The sequence below is a fragment of the Macaca mulatta genome, chromosome 1 (genome assembly GCF_049350105.2).
Source record: "Macaca mulatta isolate MMU2019108-1 chromosome 1, T2T-MMU8v2.0, whole genome shotgun sequence".
Taxonomy (NCBI): Eukaryota; Metazoa; Chordata; class Mammalia; order Primates; family Cercopithecidae; genus Macaca; species Macaca mulatta.
This window is the reverse complement of record NC_133406.1, coordinates 169,767,187-169,790,795: the sequence shown is the minus strand read 5'-3', so window position 1 is coordinate 169,790,795 and position 23,609 is coordinate 169,767,187. Positions and strand designations below refer to the sequence as shown.

General features: G+C 36.7%; 1 protein-coding gene across 3 annotated transcripts in view; it reads right to left on the bottom strand.

Annotated features, from left to right (window-relative positions):
• Positions 1 to 5,096: 5,096 nt before the first annotated feature.
• The window catches only part of PTGER3 (prostaglandin E receptor 3), a 220,083-nt gene continuing 201,570 nt past the window's right edge, over positions 5,097 to 23,609 (bottom strand). The window contains exons 3-4 of one of the 3 annotated variants that reach the window (XR_003722202.2): positions 22,790 to 22,981; positions 20,265 to 20,691 (exon numbers count right to left, since the gene is read on the bottom strand). Coding sequence is in view for 2 of the 3 variants with exons in the window: in XM_077954110.1 (XP_077810236.1) it covers positions 6,982 to 7,089 (108 nt within the window). In the remaining variant the exon portion in view is untranslated. Of the gene's footprint in view, positions 7,090 to 20,264; positions 20,692 to 22,789; positions 22,982 to 23,609 lie in introns of those variants that run through there. The other 2 variants (XM_077954110.1, XM_015142564.3) reach the window with 2 other exon arrangements.

The following is a 23,609-nucleotide window of genomic DNA, read 5'->3' as shown; positions in this document are numbered from 1 at the left end:
ACAAAAACAAATGGAAGCATGTTGGACCAAAGTTTTTATATACTATAGCAATTAAGTTGGTACTAATCCAAATCATGTTGTTTTAAGTTAAGATGCTAATTGGAGTCCCCAGGCAACCACTGAGAAAATAACACAAAAATATATAACTAAAGAAACAATGATAGCATTAAAATAGTACTGATAGGGTTTGGCTGTGTCCCTACCCAAATCTCATCTTGAATTCCCACATGTTGTATGAGGGACTTGGTGGGAGGTAATTAAATCATGGAGGCAGGTCTTTCCCATGCTGTTCTCATGAAAGTGAGTAAGTCTCATGAGATCTGATGGTTATTACAAGGGGGAGTTTTCCTGCACAAGCTCTCTTTGCTTGCTGCCATCCATGTAAGACATAACTTGCTCCTCCTTGCCTTCCACCATGATTATGAGGCTTCCCCAGCAACGTGGAACATAAGTCCAATTAAACTTCTTTCTTTTGTAAATTGCCCAGTCTTGGGTATGTCTTTATCAGCAGCATAAAAACAGACTAATACAGAAAAGTGCTACCAGTAGAGTGGGAAGCTGCTGAAAAGATACCTGAAAATGTGGAAGCGACTTTGGAACTGGGTAACAGGCAGAAGTTGGAACAGTTTGGAGGGTTCAGAAAAAGGCAAGAAAATGTGAGAAAGTTGGGAACTCCTTAGAGACTTGTTGAATGGCTTTGAACAAAAGTCTGATAGTGATATGAACAGTAAAGTCCAGCCTGAGGTGGTCTCAAATGAAGATGAGGAACTTGTTGGGAACTGGAGCAAAGGTGACCCTTGGTATGTTTTAGCAAAGAGACTGGCAGCATTTTACCCCTGCCCTAGAGCTTTGAGGAACTTTGAACTTGAGAGGTGGTTTAGGGTATCTGTCGGAAGAAATTTCTAAGCAGCAAAGCATTCTTTTTTTTTTTTTTTTTTTTTTTTGAGACGGAGTCTCGCTCTGTCGCCCAGGCTGGAGCGCAGTGGCCGGGTCTCAGCTCACTGTAAGCTCCGCCTCCTGGGTTCACGTCATTCTCCTGCCTCAGCCTCCTGAGTAGCTGGGACTACAGGCTCCCGCCACCTCGCCTGGCTAGTTTTTTGTATTTTTTGTAGAGACGGGGTTTCACTGTGTTAGCCAGGATGGTCTCTATCTCCTGACCTCGTGATCCGCCCGTCTCCGCCTCCCAAAGCGCTGGGATTACAGGCTTGAGCCACCGCGCCCGGCCCAGCAGCAAAGCATTCTAAAGGTGACTTGGGTGCTATTAAAGGCATTCAGTTTTATAAGGGAAGCAGAGCATAAAAGTTCAGAAAATTGGCAGCCTGACAATGTAATAGAAAAGAAAATCCATTTTCTGAGGAGAAATTCAAGTGCTTGCATAAATTTGCATATGTAATAATGAGTCAAATGTTAATCCCCAAGACAATGGGGAAAATGTCTCCAGGGCATGTCAGAGGTTATCACAGCGGCCCCTCCAAAGGACAGGTCTGAATGTGGTGACCTAAGAGAAAATGATTTCGTGCTCCCAGAGTCCCTGTGCTGTGTGCCATCTGGGAACTTGGTGCCCTGGGTCCCAGCCACTCCAGCCATGACTAAAAGTGGTCAAGGTACAGCTTGGGCTGTTGCTTCAGAGGGTGGACACCCCTAGCCTTGGCTGCTTACATGTGACGTTGAGCTACGGGTGCACAGAAGTCAAGAATTGAGGTTTGCGAAGCTTTGCCTAGTTTTCAGATGTATGGAAGTGCCTGGATGCCCAAACTTTGCTGCAGGGGTAGGGCCCTCATGAATCTCTGCTAGGACAGTGTGAAAGGGTAATGTGGGGTTGGAGCCCCCACAGAGACTCCCTACTGGGGCACTACCTAGTGGAACTGTGAGAAGAGGGCCACCATCCTCCAGACCCCAGAATGGTAGGTCCACTTATGGCTTGCACTATGCACCTAGAAAAGCCACAGACACTCAATATTATCCCGTGAAAGACACCAGGAGGGGGGCTATACCCTGCAAAGTCACCAGGGCAGAGCTGCCCAAGACCATGGGAACCCATCTCTTGCATCAGTGTGATCTGGATGTAAGATATGGAGTCAAAGAAAATCATTTAGGAGCTTTAAGATTTGACTGCCCTGATGGATTTTAGACTTGCATGGCACCTGTAGCCCCCTTTTTTTGGCCAATATCTCCCATTTGGAATAGCTGTATTTATCCAATGCCTGTACCCCCATTGTATCTAGGAAGTAACTAACTTGCTTTTGATTTTACAGGCTCATAGGTGGAAGGGACTTGCCTTGTCTCAGATGAGACTTTGGACTGTGGACTTTTGAGTTAATTCTGAAATGAGTTAAGACTTTGGGGGACTGTTGGGAGGGCGTGATTGGTTTTGAAATGTGAGGACATGAGATTTGGGAGGGGCTGGGGCTGAAAGATTTGGTTTGGCTCTGTGTCCCCACCCAAACCTCATCTTTAGTTCCCACATGTTGTGGGAGGTACCCAGTGGGAGGTAATTGAATCATGGGGGCAGGTCTTTCTCATGCTATTCTTGTGATAGTGAATAAGTCTTATGAGTTCTTATAGTTATTATAAGGGGGAGTTTTCCTGCACACTTCTCTTTGCTTGCTGCCATCCATGTAAGATGTGACTTGCTCCTCCTTGCATTATGCCATGATTGTGAACTTTCCCCAGCCATGTAGAACTGAAAGTCAAATTAAACCTCTTTCTTTTGTAAATTGCCCAGTCTTGAGTATGTCTTTATCAGCAGTGTGAAAACAGACTAATACAGGTAAAGTGGAAAATCTCTATTTAACACAGAAGGGCAGAACAGAAGATTAGAAGAGCAAGAAACGTATAAGATATATAGAAAAAAAAGCAAAATGGCAGGTATAAATCCTACCTTATCAGTAATTATATTAAATGTAAAGGAATTAAATACTCTACTAAAAAGCAGAAGTTGGCAAAATGAATTAATAAAACATGGTCTTACTATATATTGTCTAGAAAAGACACATAATCAGACTCAGCAAAATTATAGAGCAATATAACTTTTGAAAGAGATGGAAATATATTAAAATATCAGCAACACAAATCCTACAGTATACAAAAATGTAATGCCTCATCACTAGTAAAGATAGTTATATATTAGGGAAGTCACCAGTTCAAAACAATAGCAATTATGGGACAAAAACTCATACAATTTTATCAGTATATAAAATATAAATTACAAAATTCAACAGTAGTTCATGATTTTTTAAAACAACTAGCAAGAGAAGAAAACTTGATTACAAAGATAAAAGATTACTACCAAAAAACCTGCATCATATCTTTATTTATTCAGATTATAAATATTTATTTTATACCCACTTTTATCAGATACTTGTCTTAAGCATTGGTGACATAGCAATAAAAAGAATCAAGACCTTGTTGTCGTGGAGCTTGCAGTCTACTGGTTAAACACTTCTTAAATATTTGTTACTATTTAGAATAATTCTCATTGAAGTCAAAAACAAGGATGCCTACTCCTGCTCTTCAACCAATTAGAAAACATAAGGGAAAAAATATCCTACTAAAAAGTGTCCAAAATTATGAATTTCATTGGAATTGATCAATATAACAATTTCATGAATTTTATGGTGGCAATTTTAAAGTATTATTAAAGGTCATGTAAAAATCTGAATAAATGGAGATTTATGCCATGTATATGGAAGACTCAGTATCATAAAAAAGGCAATTATTTTTCGTGGAACATGGGAAGAGGATTCTAAAATGAATATGGAAGATTGAAGGAGTAAGAAAAGTCAAGACTCATTTGAGTGAGGGCTGGGCTGCTAGATACCAAGATTTATTACAACGTTATAAAAATTAAAATAGTTATATATTAGTATAGGAATAGAGATATGTAATGGAGTAGAGAATCCCATAATCATACATAAATATATAAAATTTGACAAATGATAGAAATGATGTTATAAAACAGTAAAAAAAAAAAAAAAAAAAAAAAAAAAAAGATAGCCTATTCGAAAAATGGTGCTGGTGAAAAATAAAATAACTAGCTTGTCTCAATTGAACAAAATAAGAAAATGGTGTTGGAATTAATGGATTTTCATTAAAACAGTGAAATTGGCCCCAATTTCACCCAAAACACAAACATTAACTTCAGAGAAGCAAAAAACATAGCTACAAAAAATTATTAGAAGAAAACGTGGGAGAATATATGCTGCCATATGGTTGGAAAGATATTTTTAAATAAGGCACAAAAGCACAAGCCATATAAGAAAGATTGATAAATATGTCAAAATGTAAAAATTTATATTTCAAAAGATACGATAAAGGTAAAAAAAAGTTACAGGTCTGGGAGTAGATATTTGCAATATATACATAGCAAATAATTATTACTCAGAAAGTGTAATAAACTGCAAATCAAATTTTTAAAAGGGACAATTATGTTTACCAAACAATATTACTTTTTTCCCCTTCATACAGGATTTCTCTAAACATCTGAATTAGAAGTCATTCTTAGACTCTGAAATTTGGGTTTTTAAACATATTTCTTAAACATCATTCATTGACTGTTTATCCTACTGCTGAGAATATGGAAACTGTATTTTTTTATTATGTGCAAATGCAAGAAAAATGCTTATTTTAATTAAGGAAGATCTAGATCCTTCCTGCCAGAAGATTTATCTGGTACATAAATATATCTTACATATGTTGTAGTTAACTTAATTGTCTGCATCTTGGTACTGTTATCCTCCTGCCACTGGGTTTAATTACATTGCATTATGACTTGTAATTAAGCAGAACAAAACATCATTACATCATTAGTTGGTTTTATAAGGCCTTGAAACCGTTTACTAAGAGCTCTTGTTTGTATTACAACTATTTTCACTATGATCAATGCTCATAAAATTATTTCTGATCTGTGAATTGTCAGGTACACGTTGCAAATTACCTGAAATTTGAGCTCAAAATCCATTAATGCGCTTTGATCTGGTTGGGCAAAAACCTTCTATTCATGCAAATGACCACCATTTTGCATCAATCTTATTTTAAAATTCGTTCTGTTCCAAATCGGAGTACTGAAAGTCTTAAAGTAACAACTGGTAAACTCATTTTGACTGAATAGTCTTTATTATGCAATTAACATAAAAAGAAGTAGCCATTTAGAAGCAGCTGAGTTGTGTCTTTCAGTGAATCTTGATACTGCCAGGGCATGCATCTTGTACATCTTTACATGATGCCATGAGCAGTGGCATGAGGGTGAAAATAGATCAAAAGGTGCTTAAGCTATACTTGTGACTATAATCCAACATTTATATAATTGTGAAGTACTGTACAATCTTTCAGTAAAGCCACCATGCAGTTGTATGCCTAGACTTCTTGCACTGACATTTTATTCCTCCCTCCAACTTGACGGTCATACTTTCAAGCTGTCCTACTATCATATATCATACTATCCTTCTACAATATATTGTAGAACCAATATATTGAGATACCTTACTTAATCCCAGGAACTATTTTACATATCCTGTGTCATTTAAATCTCACAACAACCTTGTAGGTGGGCTATTGCAGTCTTACAGACAAACGGACTCAGAATCTGATAAAATTTTTTGCTTAATAGAAGCTGGCTAGAAAGTGACACATCTGCTATTTAAATCTAGTTCTTTCTAATTCCAAAGCTATTAACCATTTTTTCCTCCTGTTTTGACTTTCACGAGGTTGTTTGTTATTGAAATTAAATGACCAACCCATATCTATTACATGAACACTGAGGTTAATTGCAGTGCGGAACACTGAGGTTAATTGAGGTTAACTGAGTTAATACCCAGTGCTTCATCCAGCCAGGGTAACTGCATGTGTCTATAGACCCCCCCGAAGGAATGGTGAGGATGAAACTTTAAGATCCCCTGTTCATCTAGAGGTTGAGAAGGGTAGATAAGACTCTTGGATACTAGGTATTTAAGAACTTTCTCAGATGAAAGGAAGCTGGGAACAAAGTAAGAAAGAATGCCTTTTAGGATTCACAAAATTATGAGAAGTCAGCCACATACAGTAGGTCAGCTTTTTTTATATATTTGCTCCTTTTCTTATTCATTGAACTGTGAAAAGAAAACATCTTGGACCTCCAAAATCACTAAGGAAATCTCAAGCAGGATACTGCTTAGGGCAAACCTGCCTCCCATTATATTCAAAGTCACGGAGCATTACAAGAAGTGTATTATTATTATACTTAAGTCAGAATATTAAAAGAGGAGCTCCAAAATATCTCTTTAGGTTCATCCCGCCTAATTCACTTTGCCTTTGTTTACCAAACAATATTACTTTTTGTTGAAGTAATATTAAGTAATATTACAAAGGCAGCCTTTGCCATGACTTTTCTATTCGTAAGATAAACTTCTAATGATTGTGCTCCCCATCCTGTAAAATAAAAATATTTTTCTTTTAAACTTTTATTTTGAAATAATTTTAGATTTACAGAAGAGTTGCAAAAGTAGTACAGAGTTTTCACGTATCCTTCATCCAGTGGCCCCAAATGTTAACATTTTATATAACCATGGTATGTTTATCAAAACTAAGAAATTAACATCAGTACATTCCTATCAACTAAACTTCAGATTTTGTTAAAATTTTATCCGTTTTCCTACTCGTATTCTTTTTCTGTTTCAGTATCCAATTCAGAACAACACAAACACCTAGTCATCATGTCTCTTTAGTCAGAGGACACAGTTTTTAATGTTGAATCGTAATAATGGCAAAGATGTAGAAGACTCATACAAGGTTGTTGTGGGTGGAAGAGAAAGCACATTAATCAACTTCTTAAAATTTCATAGCTAAAAAAGGAATTTCTGATTCTCTCCAGGAGGAAACAATATTGGAAGAACCCTAGGAGTCTGTCTTCCCGATTGCCCTGTTTTCTACTTCTCCTAAGGATGAGATGAGGTCAGTATCATTGTGATGCCAGCAGCAGCCTCTTGCTCCCTCTCCAACATGTCCTCAAGCGGTGCCTGTTTTCCTCTGCTTACTCCTCCATGCAGTCAACTCACTAGAGCAGAGTATTTTTAGCTCTGTGGAGGGAAGCCCGCAGTCCTCCAGCGGATCTCCCTGTAAGTAGAAGGATGAGTCAGTTCATATTAGGTAGTGCAAAGTAGAAAAACTCACGTTTAGGGTGAAAAGCTAATATTTTGAGACTCACAATTCCACATATTTTTTGTGTTTATTTTCATACTAGTTAAAATGTAAAAAGATCAAGGGGTACAATTAGCACCTGCAGAACCTCCAGCAGAGATTGCCATCTAGGCTATGGTTTGCTTGCTTTTTGGTATAATGTTATAAAAGGTAACCTAAATTGTTGAAAACTGTTTTCTTTTAAAGACATAATTGAGAAACGTTTCTGTAAAATAAAGCACTAATATATTATCAGAATTCTTTATGCAACAATTTAGTAATCATATTATATATGTGCATGTATGCATATATATATACATGCATATTCTGACTAATACACTTTTATATGTACTTATGTGTCTGTGTACATACACATACATAAACTTGTGTATGTATGTACATATATGTATATGCATGTGTATATGCATACATATGTACATATATACACGTACATATATACATAGATGCTTATATACATATATAAACACATATGCAAATATATACATATATACTTTTTATCCCATGTGTCATATATATTGGATAGGGTAGGTTACACTATGATAAACTGAAAATCTCAGCAGCTTAACACAATATAACCTTATTTTCTACTCAAATTATGTAACTATTTTTGGTTGACATGGGACTCAACTCTAGAGTCACTCAGAAACCCAGACCAACAGGGGCTTTACTATGTGGTAGCCGCAACATTTAGAACATGAAACTGTCTCAATTACCAAAAGAAAGCCTGGATAATTGAACATGAGATATCCACAAACATAGTCACACATATTAAAAGTGATAGAAAAAACCACAATTATTTTTGCACCAACCTAATAATTTTCATTTACAATTTATTGGCTAGATCTAGTCACAATACTTTATTCAATTTCAAGGAAGACAATAATCACATTCTCTAGGTATACAGAAGAAGAGAATAAAATATTGGTAAAAAATATGTACGGCTATTTGGGAGAAAAACTACCTATTTGAAATGAAACTATTTTCCTTTGTGCATAAGTCAGGGTAAGTAACACTAGTAGCTATAACAAACAACTTTTAAATTCCAGTGACTTGATAAATATTTGCTCTGTTAATTGTGTTTATTATGTTTGCTTATTTGATGACATCATGCAGTTGGCAGGAGATCCCTGCTCTAAACAGTCAGATTGGGACTTCAAAGCCTAACATTTTATGACATAATAAACACTGCAAAATGACAACAATAAAGAAGTGACAGTATTTTTCCTCTAGATTCAGCGAGTAAGATGATTCAACTACTTTGTCCTTTAACAAATTAAGTGGGCAGCACTCTGAAGGAGATTGCTCAGCCACTAATCCCCTCAGTGCTGAAGTACTGTGATTTTTTTTTTTTTTTTTTTTTTTTTTTTGGTGGGGTAGAAAGTAGCAGACTGATTCATAAACAGTTTTCTGGAAGAATAACATAGTCATTCTGGTTTATCTAAGTTCTGGCAAGACCTGTTATAAAAAGAGTACTTTAGAGGAGTTTTGTAAGAAAAAGTTACTTCCTTAGCTTTCCTTCCTTATCCTCTCTCTCTCTTGCCTCGTACTTAGTTCTAAATCTTTCAGTTAGTCCAACACATTTGCTACTGACTGTAGCTGAGGAATTCTCATACCTCCTGTGTCCTTAATATATAATGTCCAATTATTCAGCATGAACAGTTTGAAGTTTGGGGCTATTTGTTCTCCATTTTCTTAAATAAACATACAAAAGAAAACCTAACTCAGTAGTTTTAAAACTTGTAAATAACTTGTAGGTTCAACACAAATCAAGATTCAGGCAACTTCAACCAGGATTTATTTGAAATTATGTGGGGCCACTTAAATATTGCATAGAACTAAGACAACTATGTACAAATTTCTTTCAAAGTTACATTATCTTCAAGGTTAGCGTTGTTTGGAGAGATTCCTGGTCTAGTGTGAGAAATTCTTGGTAGCTGTTCCGGTCCAGCTGTTAATTATCTTTCTGACCTTGAGTGAGAATTGTCTACTAGATCATTCTCAGCCCTTTCAGCTGTAGTGATTTGTAAGGTGTTGACTAAACTGGCTGCAGCAACCTCTATAGTGTCCTTAAAGTTCCTAGGTTTTCACTGTGTAACCAGAACCATGCATCTGGTAGAAATAGTTGACTAGCAATCTGGATCTGTATTTTTATTAACTCTACAGTTGGTTGAGTTTAATTACTATGCCAATGCTCAATGTTTAAAATCACCTGATGGCAGGCCCTTGGTTTGCCTCATTCTCAGTGCTATGTATTCACCTTTTTGTAGTTAATTGCAAGATAGAAAGCAGAATAACTGAATAGGAACAAAACCTGGGAACTCCATTTTATAGAGTATTTATACAAATAATCTATGTCTAGACAGAAGAAAAGATATCCTGAAACATTAATCCTCTAGCTGAAGTAAATAGGGCATTATAATTACTATGATAACAAAGGCAATGGCAGAATGCAATAACAACCATCTATCAATTCTGGGAACGAAGTGCAACACCTGACCAGTTCAAGCATTAGGTATCACATGACCTGATGTCTGAATATATTAGTTAAACCTAATAAGACAGATACACCTCAATGGCAAAGATGGTTTGTTCTGTTTTTCCGGTATATTCATCAGTATCAACTAATTATGGATTGAGAGCACATTATTCAACTTTTCCAAATCTATTTAAAGCCTCTGTAAAATTACTGGATTTGCATTAGATGTTATTAAAAGTTCCTTTTAGCACTAATCATCCAGTCTATTTATCATTCTTTGATACTTATGTTATCAGAGTCTTAGGAGCAGACAGCTTTTCACGTCTTCCATTCTTTATAGTATCTCTACATAGAACCAACAATCTTTGTTCACTCATGTTTGACAGCATACTACAGGGATTATGATCTTTTGTTTTGATTTCTTCTTCCTGACTTCTGCATGCATTTATGTAATATTTTTTAGCTGAATAATTTACAGTGGTAAATTCTGGATCAGCTTTCTTATTCTTTGACTGTGGTTCCCACTTCCAGTTTTATGTAAAAAGGTTAGAATGAATCATGAGCAAGTTGGTGCTTTTGTCTGCCACTTGGGAGCTCTGACTCTAAAGTAAGATGTCTGGGTTTGGAGCACTTAAAGACAGTTGCACACATTAAAACATGTTTTTGAGGACATGAATTGTTTACCAGAATGTTTGATTTATTCTCCTGTCTTCACATTGTTTCAGAAAAGTATTGCATATCTCCTTTACCCTGTGTGATCAAATACGTGAATGACTGTGTTCATGATGAAGTGGAATATAAACAGGCCCAGTGCTTCCCTAGGGCATCATTCTTAGGTGCCACTTGTGAAATCTTTAGCTGTCTTAATTCCAGGAGAAAAGACAAAGGCACATAAATGCATTGTTACAAGGCAAGACCACATACTAGCATCACATAAAGCCTTTGTTTGATGTCTGGTTGTTCAGGCATGTATGACACATTGAGTACAGATAACTGAACACAACAATTGTGTGAAATCAGATTAATATGTCCCAAAGTTCCATTACAGAACATCTCAGGAGAAAGACCATCATTTTAATGACTGGGAGTAGAGGTAAATAAAGGTCGAATGAGAATGCAGCATATCTGAATTGCAGCTCTCTTGACAGAAATTTACTAAGATTACTGTAAACTTTCTATCTTGTTTTTATAACATTTAGCCCTCCTTATTTTATGTCTTATTGTCTCCACTCCCCCAAATAACATGACTCTAAAGTATTTTTCACTTTGGATTTGACTGTATACAAATCCTCTGAGTATTTTCATCTTGAGTGTTGAGAAGGTGTGTTTTATTAAGGTTGTTACTAGATAATGCCGCCTTGCTACTATGTAGAACAGAAACTTTCAAGAACAAAGAATAGCTTTTTAGGAAAGGCTTAATCAGTTGTGTTTCTTCAATTGGGTGAAGTATATAGGATCACTCCATGAGATTAGAAGCCAGTTTCCTGCTCAGCAAAGCTCAAAATGACACGGGAGCAAGGTAGCACTCTCCACTGATAAGGTACAACTGACCTTCTTTCTATTGCTCTTGTGTTACAAAAATGAGGGACATTATTGTAATTTAAATGTCAACTTTCAAACTTGAAATGACATAGTAAGCATAAATATTCACCATGATGTACATCAGAGTCCTTGACTCAAGGGCAGTAGATAATATTTTCCACATTATCTTGACCTTCTGGTATAACATCAATCAAATATATTTAACAGAAAAAATTCCTAAACCAGTATGTTTGGTTGTCAGGTTCATAAAGAAGAGAATGATGGTAATGAATTTTGTCTGAGTCTGGGTAATTCCCTAGCCTCATGGGAGGCAGTGTTGTGCCTGAATCCATTATTTTTTTACTCATTCTACTATACATGTCATACTTACTACACTCTAGTATCTGGGGATGGGAGGTGAACAAAGCATGTTAATTCAGGTCATAGTCAATTCCTAAACACTATAGATTGATGTTTTCTGAAATGCCTCAGTGCATTCATTCATGAAAAAATATTTATTCTGCCCTAACTACCTACAAGGAAACAGGTGCTTGGGACACATCAGTGAAGTGAATAAAGATTTTAAACCCTTATTGAGTATACAGTTGATATGGTTTGGCTTTGTGTCTCCACCTAAATCTCATCTTGAATTGTACTCCCATGATTCCCATGTGTTGTGGGAGGGACCCGGTGGTAGATAACTTGAATCATGGGGGTGGTTTCCCCCACACTGTTCTCAAGGTAGTGAATAAATCTCATCTGATGGTTTTATTAGGGGTTTCTGCTTTTGTATCCTCCTAATTTTTTTTCTTGCTGCTGCCATGTAAGAAGTGCCTTTCACCTCCCACTATGATTCTGAGGCCTCCCCAGACATGTGGAACTATAAGTCCAATTGAACCTCTTTTTCTTCCCAGTCTTGCATATATCTTCATCAGCAGCATGAAAACAGACTAATACAGTAAATTGGTACCAGTAGAATGGGGTATTGCTGAAAAGACACCCAAAAATGTGGAAGTGACTTTGGAACTGTGTATCAGGCAGAGGTTGGAACAATTTAGAGGGTTCAGAAGAAGACAGGAAAATGAGTGGGAAAGTTTGGAACTTCCTGGAGACTTGTTGAATGACTTAGACAAAAATGCTGGTAGTGATATGAATGATAAGGTTCAGGTTGAGGTGGTCTCAGATGGAGATGAGGAACTTGTTGGGAACTGGAGCAAAGATGACTCTTGTTATGTTTCAGCAAAGAGACTAGCAGCATTTTGCCCCTGCCTTAGAGATTTGTGGAACTTTGAACTAGAGAGAGATGATTTAAGGTATCTGTTGGAAGAAATTTCTAGGCATCAAAGCATTTAGGAGGTGACTTTGTTGCTGTTAAAAGCATTCCATTTTAAAAGGGAAACAGAGCATAACAGTTCAGAAAATTTTCAGTCTGATGATGCAGTAGAAAAGAAAAACCCATTTTTTGAGAAGAAATTCAAAACTGTCTGCAGAAATTTACATAAGTAACAAGGAGCTGAATGTTAATCCCTAAGACAATATGGAAAATATCTCTGAGCCATGTCATAGGTCTTCATGGCAGCCTCTCCAATCACAGATCCAGAAGCCTGGGAGGTAAAAATGGTTTTGTGAGCCAGGCCCAGAGTCCTGTGCTCTGTGCAGCCTAGGGACTTGGTGCTCTGCATCCAAGCCATTCTAGCCATTGCTAAAAGGGGCCAAGGTACAGCTCGGCCCATGGTTTCAGAGGGTGCAAGCCCCAAACCTTGGCAGCTTCCATCTGATGTTGAGCCTGCAGGTGCACAGAAGTCAAGAATTGAGGTTTGGGAACCTCCACTTAGATTTCAGAAGATGTGTGGAAATGCCTGGATGCCCAGGCAAAAGCTTGCTGCAGGAGTGGGGCCTTCATGGAGAACCTCTGCTGGGGCAGTACAGAAGGGAAATGTGTCAGAGCCCTCACACAGAGTCCCTACTGGGGCACTGCCTAGTGGGGCTGTGAGAAGAGGGCCACTGTCCTCCAGACCCCAGAATGGTAGATCCAACAACAGCTTGTACTGTGTGCCTGGAGAAACCACAGACACTCAACTCTAGCCCATGAAAGCAGCCTGAAGAGGGTATATACCCTGCAAAGCCACTGGGGCAGAGCTACTCAAGACTATGAGAACCTACTTCTTGCATCAGCATGACCTGAATGTGAGACATGAAATCAAAGGAGATCATTTTGGAGCTTTAGAATTTGACTTCCCCATTGGATTTTGGACTTGTATGGGCCCTGTAACACCTTCGTTTTGGCTAATTTCTCCCATTTGGAATGGCTGTATTTACCCAATACCTGTAATTCTATTGTATCTAGGAAATAACTAGCTTGCTTTTGATTTTACAGGGTTGTAGGCGGAAGGGACTTGCTTGTCTCAGATAAGACTTTGGACTGTGGACTTTTGGGTTAATGCTGAAATGAGTTAAGAGTTTGGCAGACTGTTGGGAAGGCATGATTGGTTTTGAAATGTGAGGACATAAGATTTGGAGGGGCCACGGATAGAATGATATGGTTTGGTTCTGCGTCCCCACCCAAATCTCATCTTGAATTGTACTCCCATAATTCCTCCATGTTGTTGTAGGGACTCCGTGGGAGATCATTTGGATGATGGGGGCAGTTTCCCTCATACTGTTCTCATGGCAGTGAATAGGTCTCACAGGATCTGATGGTCTTATCAGGGTTTTCTGCTTTTGCATCCTTCTTATCTTTTTCTTGCCACCTACATGTAAGAAGTGCCTTTCACCTCCTGCCGTGATTCTGAGGCCTCCTCAGCCATGTGGAACTGTATATCCAATTAAACCTCTTTTTCTTCCCAGCCTTGGGTATGTCTTTATCAGCAGCATAAAAATAGACTAATACAACAGTCTTCTGGGGAAAAACAAAGAATAATCAGTAAATGTAATTTAAAAATTTTATTAAGTGCTAGAAGGCAATAAATGTATTTTTTTTTTTTTAAAGTAAAGGAGCATGGTAAGGGGACTCAGGAGTATGGCAATGAGGGAGCAGTGAAGAGGGCCATGTACAGGTTACAATATTAACTGGGTTGTCAGGGTAAACCTCAATGAGAAGAATACCTTTAAGTGAAGAGTTGAAGGAAGTGAGTCAGTTCGTATGCATACTTGGGAGAAGGTTCAGAGGAGGGAACAGCCAGATCCATTGCCGTAAGGTAGAATAATGCCTACCATGTTTAAGGAACAGCATGGATGGCCATTGTGGATGGAGTGAGTTGATTCCTAACATAAACGTGTGAATGTCTTCTAATACCCAACTCAGTCTCTGAGGGTAGAAAGATTGGGTTCAATTAGCCTACAACATGATGAAAAAGGAACCATAAATATTGAGCATCTAATATATGCCAGACACCTTACATGTTTCCTTATTTCATCTTTATATTAATGTATTGAGGCAGTTATTATAATCACCATTTTGCAAATTGGGATAATAACACGTAGGTAAGTTATATGATGAGATCAGTGTCACAAAGCTGTGAAGTAGTGAAGATGGATTCTTAGGATACCTTCAAATCCTAAGCTTTTTGGCTGCAGCACCCAACCTCACTAGTGTTCATTGTGTTGAAGTTCAATTTCTAAACAAAGTAGACTGACAATATCTAAGGATTACTAAAACTTAGCTCCAGGGATAGCAAGCAGTGCCACATTGGCTACTAGGTCCAAAAGTGACTGGGGCTCCCTCTTGTTTTCTCTCTTACCTATTTCCCAGCATTCCTTTTCCTGTTTACAGGAAGAGAAGTTATTGAAGATGACCTCTGTACAGATCACAGACATCATTAGTTGCAGACAACTCTTTAAAATCACCCTCCAAAGAAAGTCACATGACACGTCTCCTGCATGCTAAATAGTGTTCCCTTTAGGGCACATTCCTGAGCAGTCATCTGATAGCACCTGCCTCCTCCTCCCAGCCTGTAACTGCTGTGGGTATTCTGGGAGCAGTCAACTGGGACACCCAAATAACAGCTGTTGCCAGCAGCCCCCTCAGCCAGCTGCAACCAAAGGTTGAAATCTACCTATAATAATATCATATTCTAACCCTTTCATGCAACTTTTAGCATAAACTGCAGATGTTTATTCTATGAAATTTCAATTTTGACCAGTGTGAAATTTGTAATCCTTTCTTCCCTAAAGGCATATATTATCTGTTTTCTGTTAAACCCTTTTGTTACCTGTGCTTGACCACCTCTCTAATTGCCCTAGATAATAATAGTAAATTGAGATTACAGTTTTCTGCATACACATGTGCATCATACACACACACTTATTTACTTAACTCATGCTCTACTTGTTTCGTGTAAAACATGTAAAAATGTCCGTGTACATATAAGGTGACAAGGTTAAAGCTGAATCCACTGACTAAATAGTTGAGGTTTGAAGAGGAAAGCAATGGTAGGTATATTGGTAGGAAAGATAAGGAGAATTAAAGTCAGTTTTTTGGAGATCATGGTATAGACAAGCTCTCATGGCCACACGGTTAACTTCTAGCATGAATTTGTGCTATTGTGGAAAAGAGGTGAAAAAGCTAGTAACATGGAAAAAACTGGACCTCCTTGTGTTCAGTCGTAGCAGAGTATTACAAACAAAAGCAACACAAATCCAACTCTGATTAGACTTTTGTATTAATCCGCTTTCACACTGCTGATAAAGACATACCCGAGACTGGGCAATTTACAAAAGAAAGAGGTTTACTGGACTTACAGTTCCATGTGGCTAGGGAAGCCTCACAATCATGGCAGAAGGCAAGGAGGAACAAGTCATGTTTTACGTGGATGGCAGCAGGCAGAGAGCTTGTGCAGGGAACTCTCATTTTTAAAACCATCAGATCACATGAGGCTTACTATCATGAGAACAGCATAGGAAAGACTTGCCCCCATGATTCAGTTGCCTTCCACGGGGTTCCTCCCACAACATGTAGGAATTGGATATGAGATTTGGATGAGGACACAGCCAAACCATATCAACCTTCAAAAAGAATGAACTCAACTTCAATTCCCTACTGTGTGATGAACTAGACACTGAGCAGCTCTCCAGTGGTAGCACAATTAGATTGTGGCTAATGTATTACAAATATACCTTTTGAATATAATCCTGGCTGTAATGAAAATAAGCAGCACTTGACAGACAATAGTCTTTGTTCTTGGAACTACTTTATGTCTGAGTATCTACTGTAGTGTCACAGATTATTATCCTTCAGGGAACTTAGAGGAGCTACTACTCTTTCTTTTGGAGAGTCCATAAGATTTTTCCCCTGATAGGTAAGACATCATTTATTTATTGGTGCTTTCACAATTTTTTATTTTGTCTTTAGTTATCTTTTTATTTTGATGTGTAAACTTTATAGTTTTAATAGTATGATCATGTAAGAGAAAAAATGGCATTTATTTCAGTCATTCCTTTAATTCAGGCTTGTTTGTTTAAAAAACAAATGGAAATATTTGAAGATTAAAACAGAAACTCAAAATTTTATTAATTTAAGGAGGAAAGAATTCAAAATTTAAGTCCCAAATAAATCATTGTGTATACAAAGATTTAATACAAAGCTTTATTAACTAGCTAATTAAATGATATCAAGCTTGTGGCTGGTAAATTAAAAGCAAATAAGAATCAGTTTTACTTGAAAATAAAAGTTTTTGGGAAAAGGTATGAAGCAAGAAGTTTACCTACTCACTCTTATATTGGACATTTGCAAGAATGGTTTTAATTATTTAGTAAATCCAGACATTAAGAATTTGTAATAAAGAGTACACACTGAAGCTAATAGAAATATTATGCTTAATATTAAAAAAAAGCAAGAAAACAAAGAAATTTGGGAAAAATCAGGCACAAACCACCAAAATGGTTTATTTCTTTTAATTGTGATGTAGGCTAACAGAATGAAAATTAATAATCATAAAATTTTAAAGTAAAATTATTAGCCTTTTGCATTTTTTGTTGCACAGAACCCTAATCCAAGGATTTACTTTTCAAGCAAGATAGGATTTTGCCAGTCCCAGGCTAACTCCCTCATGATACAAAAATAAACTAATGAATGGCTCAGTTTATGAGCCTTTCTCCAAGACAATTTGTTTTATTGAAATAATTGGGTGGCCTAGAACTTTGAAGAATGCTTGTCATTTTTCAAATTACTGATATTTTTGGACAGTTTTAAACTGTTCATTTGCTACTATTTTTCTCTCTAATATGATATACCATTTGGAATCTAAATTTTGTTTTTATGTTGTAATTCTGCTTTAGAGAAAAAACATATTGGATACAAATATGGACTGGGTGTGTTTATTGCAAGCTATTTTTTCTTCCATATTTGTTATTATGAGTGAAAACTTCTATGATTCTTAATATAATGCATTTTCTTGTAAAAAATTTATTCTTTGATGTATAATACTTACACTTGTATGTTACCATCCTTCTTGGGCTATAATTATTGAATATTAAAGTATTACTTCCATTTCAAGAACTTCAGTAAGAAGAGAATGAAATTCAGGGCTTTGCCCATGAAGCCAAGCAGATGCCTGTGTTTAAAAATAATAAGCATAGTGAAAAATTTCAATTGAAATCTAAATAAATCTATGCATTTGCATGTGCCTTTATTTCTCTAGTCTATGTTAAAAGTCAAAGAGAACGATAGGAAAACAAAACAAACAAAAAACCCTCTGACCTATATATTACAGTTTTAAAAGGTGCATTCACTAGATCTCAATATTTAAGGAAGCAATGCCTCCTTAAATATTGAGATCTAGTGAATGCACCAGAGGAATTTGTATGTTAACACCAATTTTGTGTGTGGAGGTGATGTATTAATATGATCTGGTATGTCTTAGAAATGTTTCTCTTTTTTTCCCAAACTGATTATGACACCCACTCATTTCAATAAATTAGCTTTATCATCTCAACCAAATCATCTTGAAGTGACATCAGATTCTCTTATTAATGCATGAGCTATGTTTGAAAAGTAATTAGAATTAACATTTTTGTTTCCTATCATCCAAATTAGCATTAATTGCACACATAACATTTTGTTTACAGCACTCACCAGATATGTAATAATCCTAGTAAAGACATGGATAGGAAAGGTCCAGAGGAGGGGAAGAGATAATATGCATGCTGAAAGGAGGGAAACCACAGCTGAACTTAAAACTAATTTATGGAATGTGATCATATTTGACAAACAGGTAGTCCATAAAGGCAGGACACTTCTACTGTTTTTTGTTTTGTTTTGTTTTGTTTTTGAGATGGAGTCTTGCTCTGTCGTCCATGCTGGAGTGCAGTGGTGATCATGGCTCACTGCAACCTCCGTCTCCCGGGTTCAAGTGATTCTCCTGCCTCAGCTTCCCGAGTAGCTGGGACTGCAGGCGCTTGCCACCACGCCCGGCTAATTTTTTGTGTTTTTAGTAGAGACAGGGTTTCACTATGTTAGCCAGCACGGTCTTGATCTCCTGACCTTGTGATCCATATCCCAAAGTGCTGGAATTACAGGCATGAGCCACCATGCCTGGCCAGACACTTGTACTTTTAATACCTGTTTGCATAAGTGTCAATGCTTCATAAACAAGGGATGTTCCATGAAGAAATCTGTGTGGTGGTAGTAGGGGTGAGGTGTGGTTAGAGATGGAGATTTGGGAAAATGGAAATTATAGTAAACTTCCTGTTTCCCAGGCTGTTTCCAAGAACAAAACCTGAACTGTAGGGAGAGAAATGGTTATGGAGATAGATAGAGATAGAGATAGAGATTGAGATAGGTAGAGCTAGAGCTACAGTTAGATGTAGAGGTAGAGCTAGAGATAGGTAGAGCTAGAGCTACAGTTAGATGTAGAGGTAGAGCTAGAACTAGAGCTAGATATAGAGATGAGGTAGAGATGTAAGTATAGCTAGAGCTAGAGGTAGAACTACAGGTAGAGCTAGAGAGCTAGGGATAGAGATGAGGTAGAGGTAGAGATAGAAGTAGAGCTAGAGCTGGTACCAGTACTAGAAGTGGAGGTAGGCATACAGCTAGACGTAGAGGTAGAGGTCATGTAGAGATAAAGGTAGAGCTAGAGCTAGAGGTAGAGTTAGGGACAGGGATAAGGATAGGGATAGAGCTATAACTAGAGATAGAGCTAGAGGTAGAGGTAGATGTAGAGATAGAGAGAGATGAAGGCAGAGGAAAGGGAATGGAGGGGGGAAGGGAGAAATAATTCATAGATGATTTTATAAGAATGCATTATATTTAATAAATATCAAAAAGAATCATTGTCTAGAATATATTTTTAAACCCTCACAAATCATTAAGAGATTGACATAAAACCCAAGAGATTATCAATTTTATAAACAGACCATACACAGAAAAAGAAGATAAAGTTATTAATAGGACTTGTAAAGGCTCTCAACCTCACATTTCGTTCAATAAAATATATGATAGAGTAACAATAAAGTACTATTTCACATTGACAATGCTATGGTTTGGCTCTGTGTCCCCACCCAAATCTCGCCTTTAATTTTAGTTCCCATAATTCCTAGTTGTCATAGGAGGAACTCGGTGGGAGGTAATTTAATCATGGGGGCAGTTATACTTATGCTGATCTCATGATGGTGAGTTCATTCTCACAAGATCTGATGGTTTTATAAGAGGCTTTTCCCGCTTTTGCTTGGCATTTCTCTCTCCTGCCACCATGTGAAGAAGGGCGTGTTTCCTCCCCCTTCCACCATGATTGTAAGTTTCATGAAACCTCCCCAGCCATGTGAAACTGTGAAACTGTAAGTCAATTAATCCTCTTGCCTTTATAAATGACACAGTTTTGGGTATTTCTTCATAGCAGCATGAAAGCAAACGAATACAGACAAGGATGTAGAAAATTAAAACATCATAGATGTTGATGTAGATATACTTGGGGAAAACTCTCATGTATGTGGGCATAAGAAGAGCATATGCCCTTTGACCTGGCACTTCCACTCCTAGATATTTATTTTAGAGAAAATCAGGCAGATGGGTGCAGGCAAACATGTATGAATGTAATTTTTGTTTTTGTAGTATTCCTTGCCATGATGAGAGTGGAAATAATTTTCCCTTGGCGGGAGATTGTACAAACAAATTATGCTTTATTCAAATTATGGAATACTCTATAGCAGTTAAAATTAACAATAAAATTTATGTTTCAATATGGATAAATCTCAAGAAACATAATTTTGAATAAAAAAACAAATGCAAATTATACATATAATATGAAAATGTATATGCAAATATAAATTCACAACAATAGGACATAAATTTAATTGATGTATATAGATATAGTAAAAGTACAAAAACATGTATGAAAACAGTACATAACAGCTTCTGGATAACAGTTATATTTGGGGGTGGGCTTGGGGGAAGAAGTAAAAGAGACTAGTTTGGGACGGGGGGGTGTTTCTGTGATTTTTTTTTTCTTTTACAAAAAGAGAGTCATGGAGCATCCAGTGATGTGATCCTGGCAGAAAGGCAGGTTTTAATTTCCCCACAATTCCTCCTGGAAAACAAACAAATCAATTAGGATAGCCAATAATGAATGCACTGTTAATGTCTTAAATAAAAGTCAAAGGCAATAAATTCCCATAAATTTCAGATTATGAACAGGAGTGGTAAATCACTTACAGCAGTATAACAAGAACAAGAATGAAGTTGTGTGGCAGGAATACTGAAAAATGAATAGGGACAACTTATGTATGCCACAAACTTGGGGTATAAAAAAATTTTCTACAAACATCTACTAAAAGAAGGAGATCCTATATTCCTTGGGTGGAAACATGGCAAGACATGTGAGAATGCCCAGTGAAAGTGGGAAAAGTCCTCAGAATCTTCAATTTGCAGATAAGATTAAAAAACTGCTTGCAGACATGAAAAGATGATGGTTCTAGGTTAATTTAAATTTATAATTAAATGACCACACAATTAAGCCACTAGCTAATTTCCATTTAGTGTTAAATGACATAATAAAGAATTAGAGAAATCCAGAATGGGAGGCATTCTATAGAACAACTAAACTAATTTCTATAAGTCAATGGTTGGAGGAAAAGGGGGCAGAGGAAGAACTACTCTAAATTAAGAGTGACCTAAAAAACAAACATATTAAAATGTGGACCTTGTTTAGATTTTAATTCAAATAAACCAAAAACACAGTTTTGAGAAAATCCATACATTTGGTTAAGACCAGGTGTAAGATTATGCCAAAGAAACATGAGTGATAATAATATTGTGGTTTTGTAGTGGATCATAATTTTTAGAGTTATACTGAATTATGATGGGGTAAAATAATACCATCTGATATTTGCTGAAAAATACTTCAAATAAGAAAAAGAAAAAACATGTTTTAAAAAATAGGTTAAATGATCTCAAGTTACAGTAATCTAAACAGTGTGGTACTGACATAAGGACAGACATATGGATCAATAGAATAGAATAGAGGTCCCAGATAAACCCTTGTGCACACAATCAATCAATCAATCAATCTTTGACAAGAGTGCCAAAACCATACAATGGTCTTAAAGGGTAGTACTGTTAACAAATGGTGTTAAGAAAACTGGATATCCATGTGTAAAAGAATGAAGTCAGATCCTTACTTTACACAATATACGAAAATAAACTCGAAATGAATTAAAGACCTAAGCATAAGACCTTAAAATATAAAACTACAATAAGAACACAGGAGAAAAATTTTATAACAGTGGATTTGGCAATGTTTTCTTGGATATGACACCAAAACCACAGGCAACAAAAGCAAAAATAGACAAATGAGAGTACATCAAACTTAAAGCCTTTTGCACCTGAAAGGAAACAATCAGTAGAGTGAAAAAGTAACCTACTAGATGGGAGAAAATATTTCTAAATCATGTATCTGATAAGGAGTTATATTCAGAGTATATAAAGAATGCCTATAATTTAACGACAAGCAAATAACCTAGTTAAAAATAATAGGTAAAAGCCTCAAACAGGTATTTCTCCAAAGATTTATAAATGGCTAACAAGTGACAAGATATTCAATGTCACTAACCATTAGAGAAATGCAAATCAGAACTATATTGAGATATCACCCATCAAGGTGGCGATATGGTTTGGTTCTGTGTCCCCACCCAAATCTCATGCCAAATTGTAATCCCCACATGTCAGAGGAAGGACCTTGTGGGAGGTGATTGGCTCATGGGGGCAGATTTCCCCCTTGCTGTTCTCGTGATAGTGTGGTCTCATGAGATCTGATGGTTTAAAGTTGTGTGGCACACTTCCCCCTTCTCTCTGTCTCTATCCTGCTGCACCATGGTAAAATGTGCTTGCTTCCCCTTTGCATTCTGACATAATTGTAAATTTCCTGAGGCCTCCCAAACATGCTCCTGTACAGCCTATGGAACTGTGAGTCAAACCTCTTTTCTTCAATTACCCAGTCTCATGTAGTTCTTTATAGCAGTGTGAGAATGGACTAATACACATGGCCACTGTTACAAAAACAGAAAATAGCAAATGGTATTGGAATGAGGAGAAATTGCAATTCTTGTGCATTGTCAATGGGAATTGACAGTGCAGCCACCATGAAAAACAGTATAGAGTTTCCTCAGGAAATTAAAAAATGCAGTTACCATATGTTCCAGAAATCCCACTTCTGGGTACATATCCAGTAGAATTGAAGACAGACTCTTGATGATATATTTTCATATCCATGTTCATTACAGCATTATTCACAATAGCCAAGAGGTGAAAGCAACCCAAATGTCCATTGACATATAAATGGATACAGAGAATGGAGTATATAGATACAGTGGAATGTTAGCCTAAAAAGAGAAGGAAATTTTGTCATGTGCTATAACATTGATGAACCCTGAAGACATTATACTAAGTAAAATAAGCCAATCACAAAAAGACCAACACTGTATGATTTCACCTGTATAAGGCATCTAAATTGGTCCAACTAATAGAAAGCAGAATTGTGGATGTCAGGGGCTGTGAGGAAGGGGAAATAGAGGGTTGTTTCTCAATGGGTATAGAGTTTCAGTTTTGCAACATGAAAAGTTTTTAGAGATCTACTGCACAACAATTTGACTGTTGTTAACACTATTGAACTATACACTTAGAAATGGTCAAGATAATTTTCATGTTAAACAAGTTATGTTAAAATGTGTTTTCTATTGTAATTTTAAAAATAAATAAATAGGTTCTGTGAATGTGACAAAATCTTGATAACTGTTTTATCTCGGTGATTGGTATATCTAGTACTACTTTAATTTTGTGTCTATATCAAAGTTTTTATAATTTTTAGGGAAAAAGAAATTTGAAACAATTATGACAGTATTAATATCTGTTCATTCAAGGAAGGGAGCAAACTGGTGTTTTCTGTATGTTTGGAATATCTCATCATTGATAAAATCCGAAAGTAGTAACAGTAGCCAATTGGCAACATAG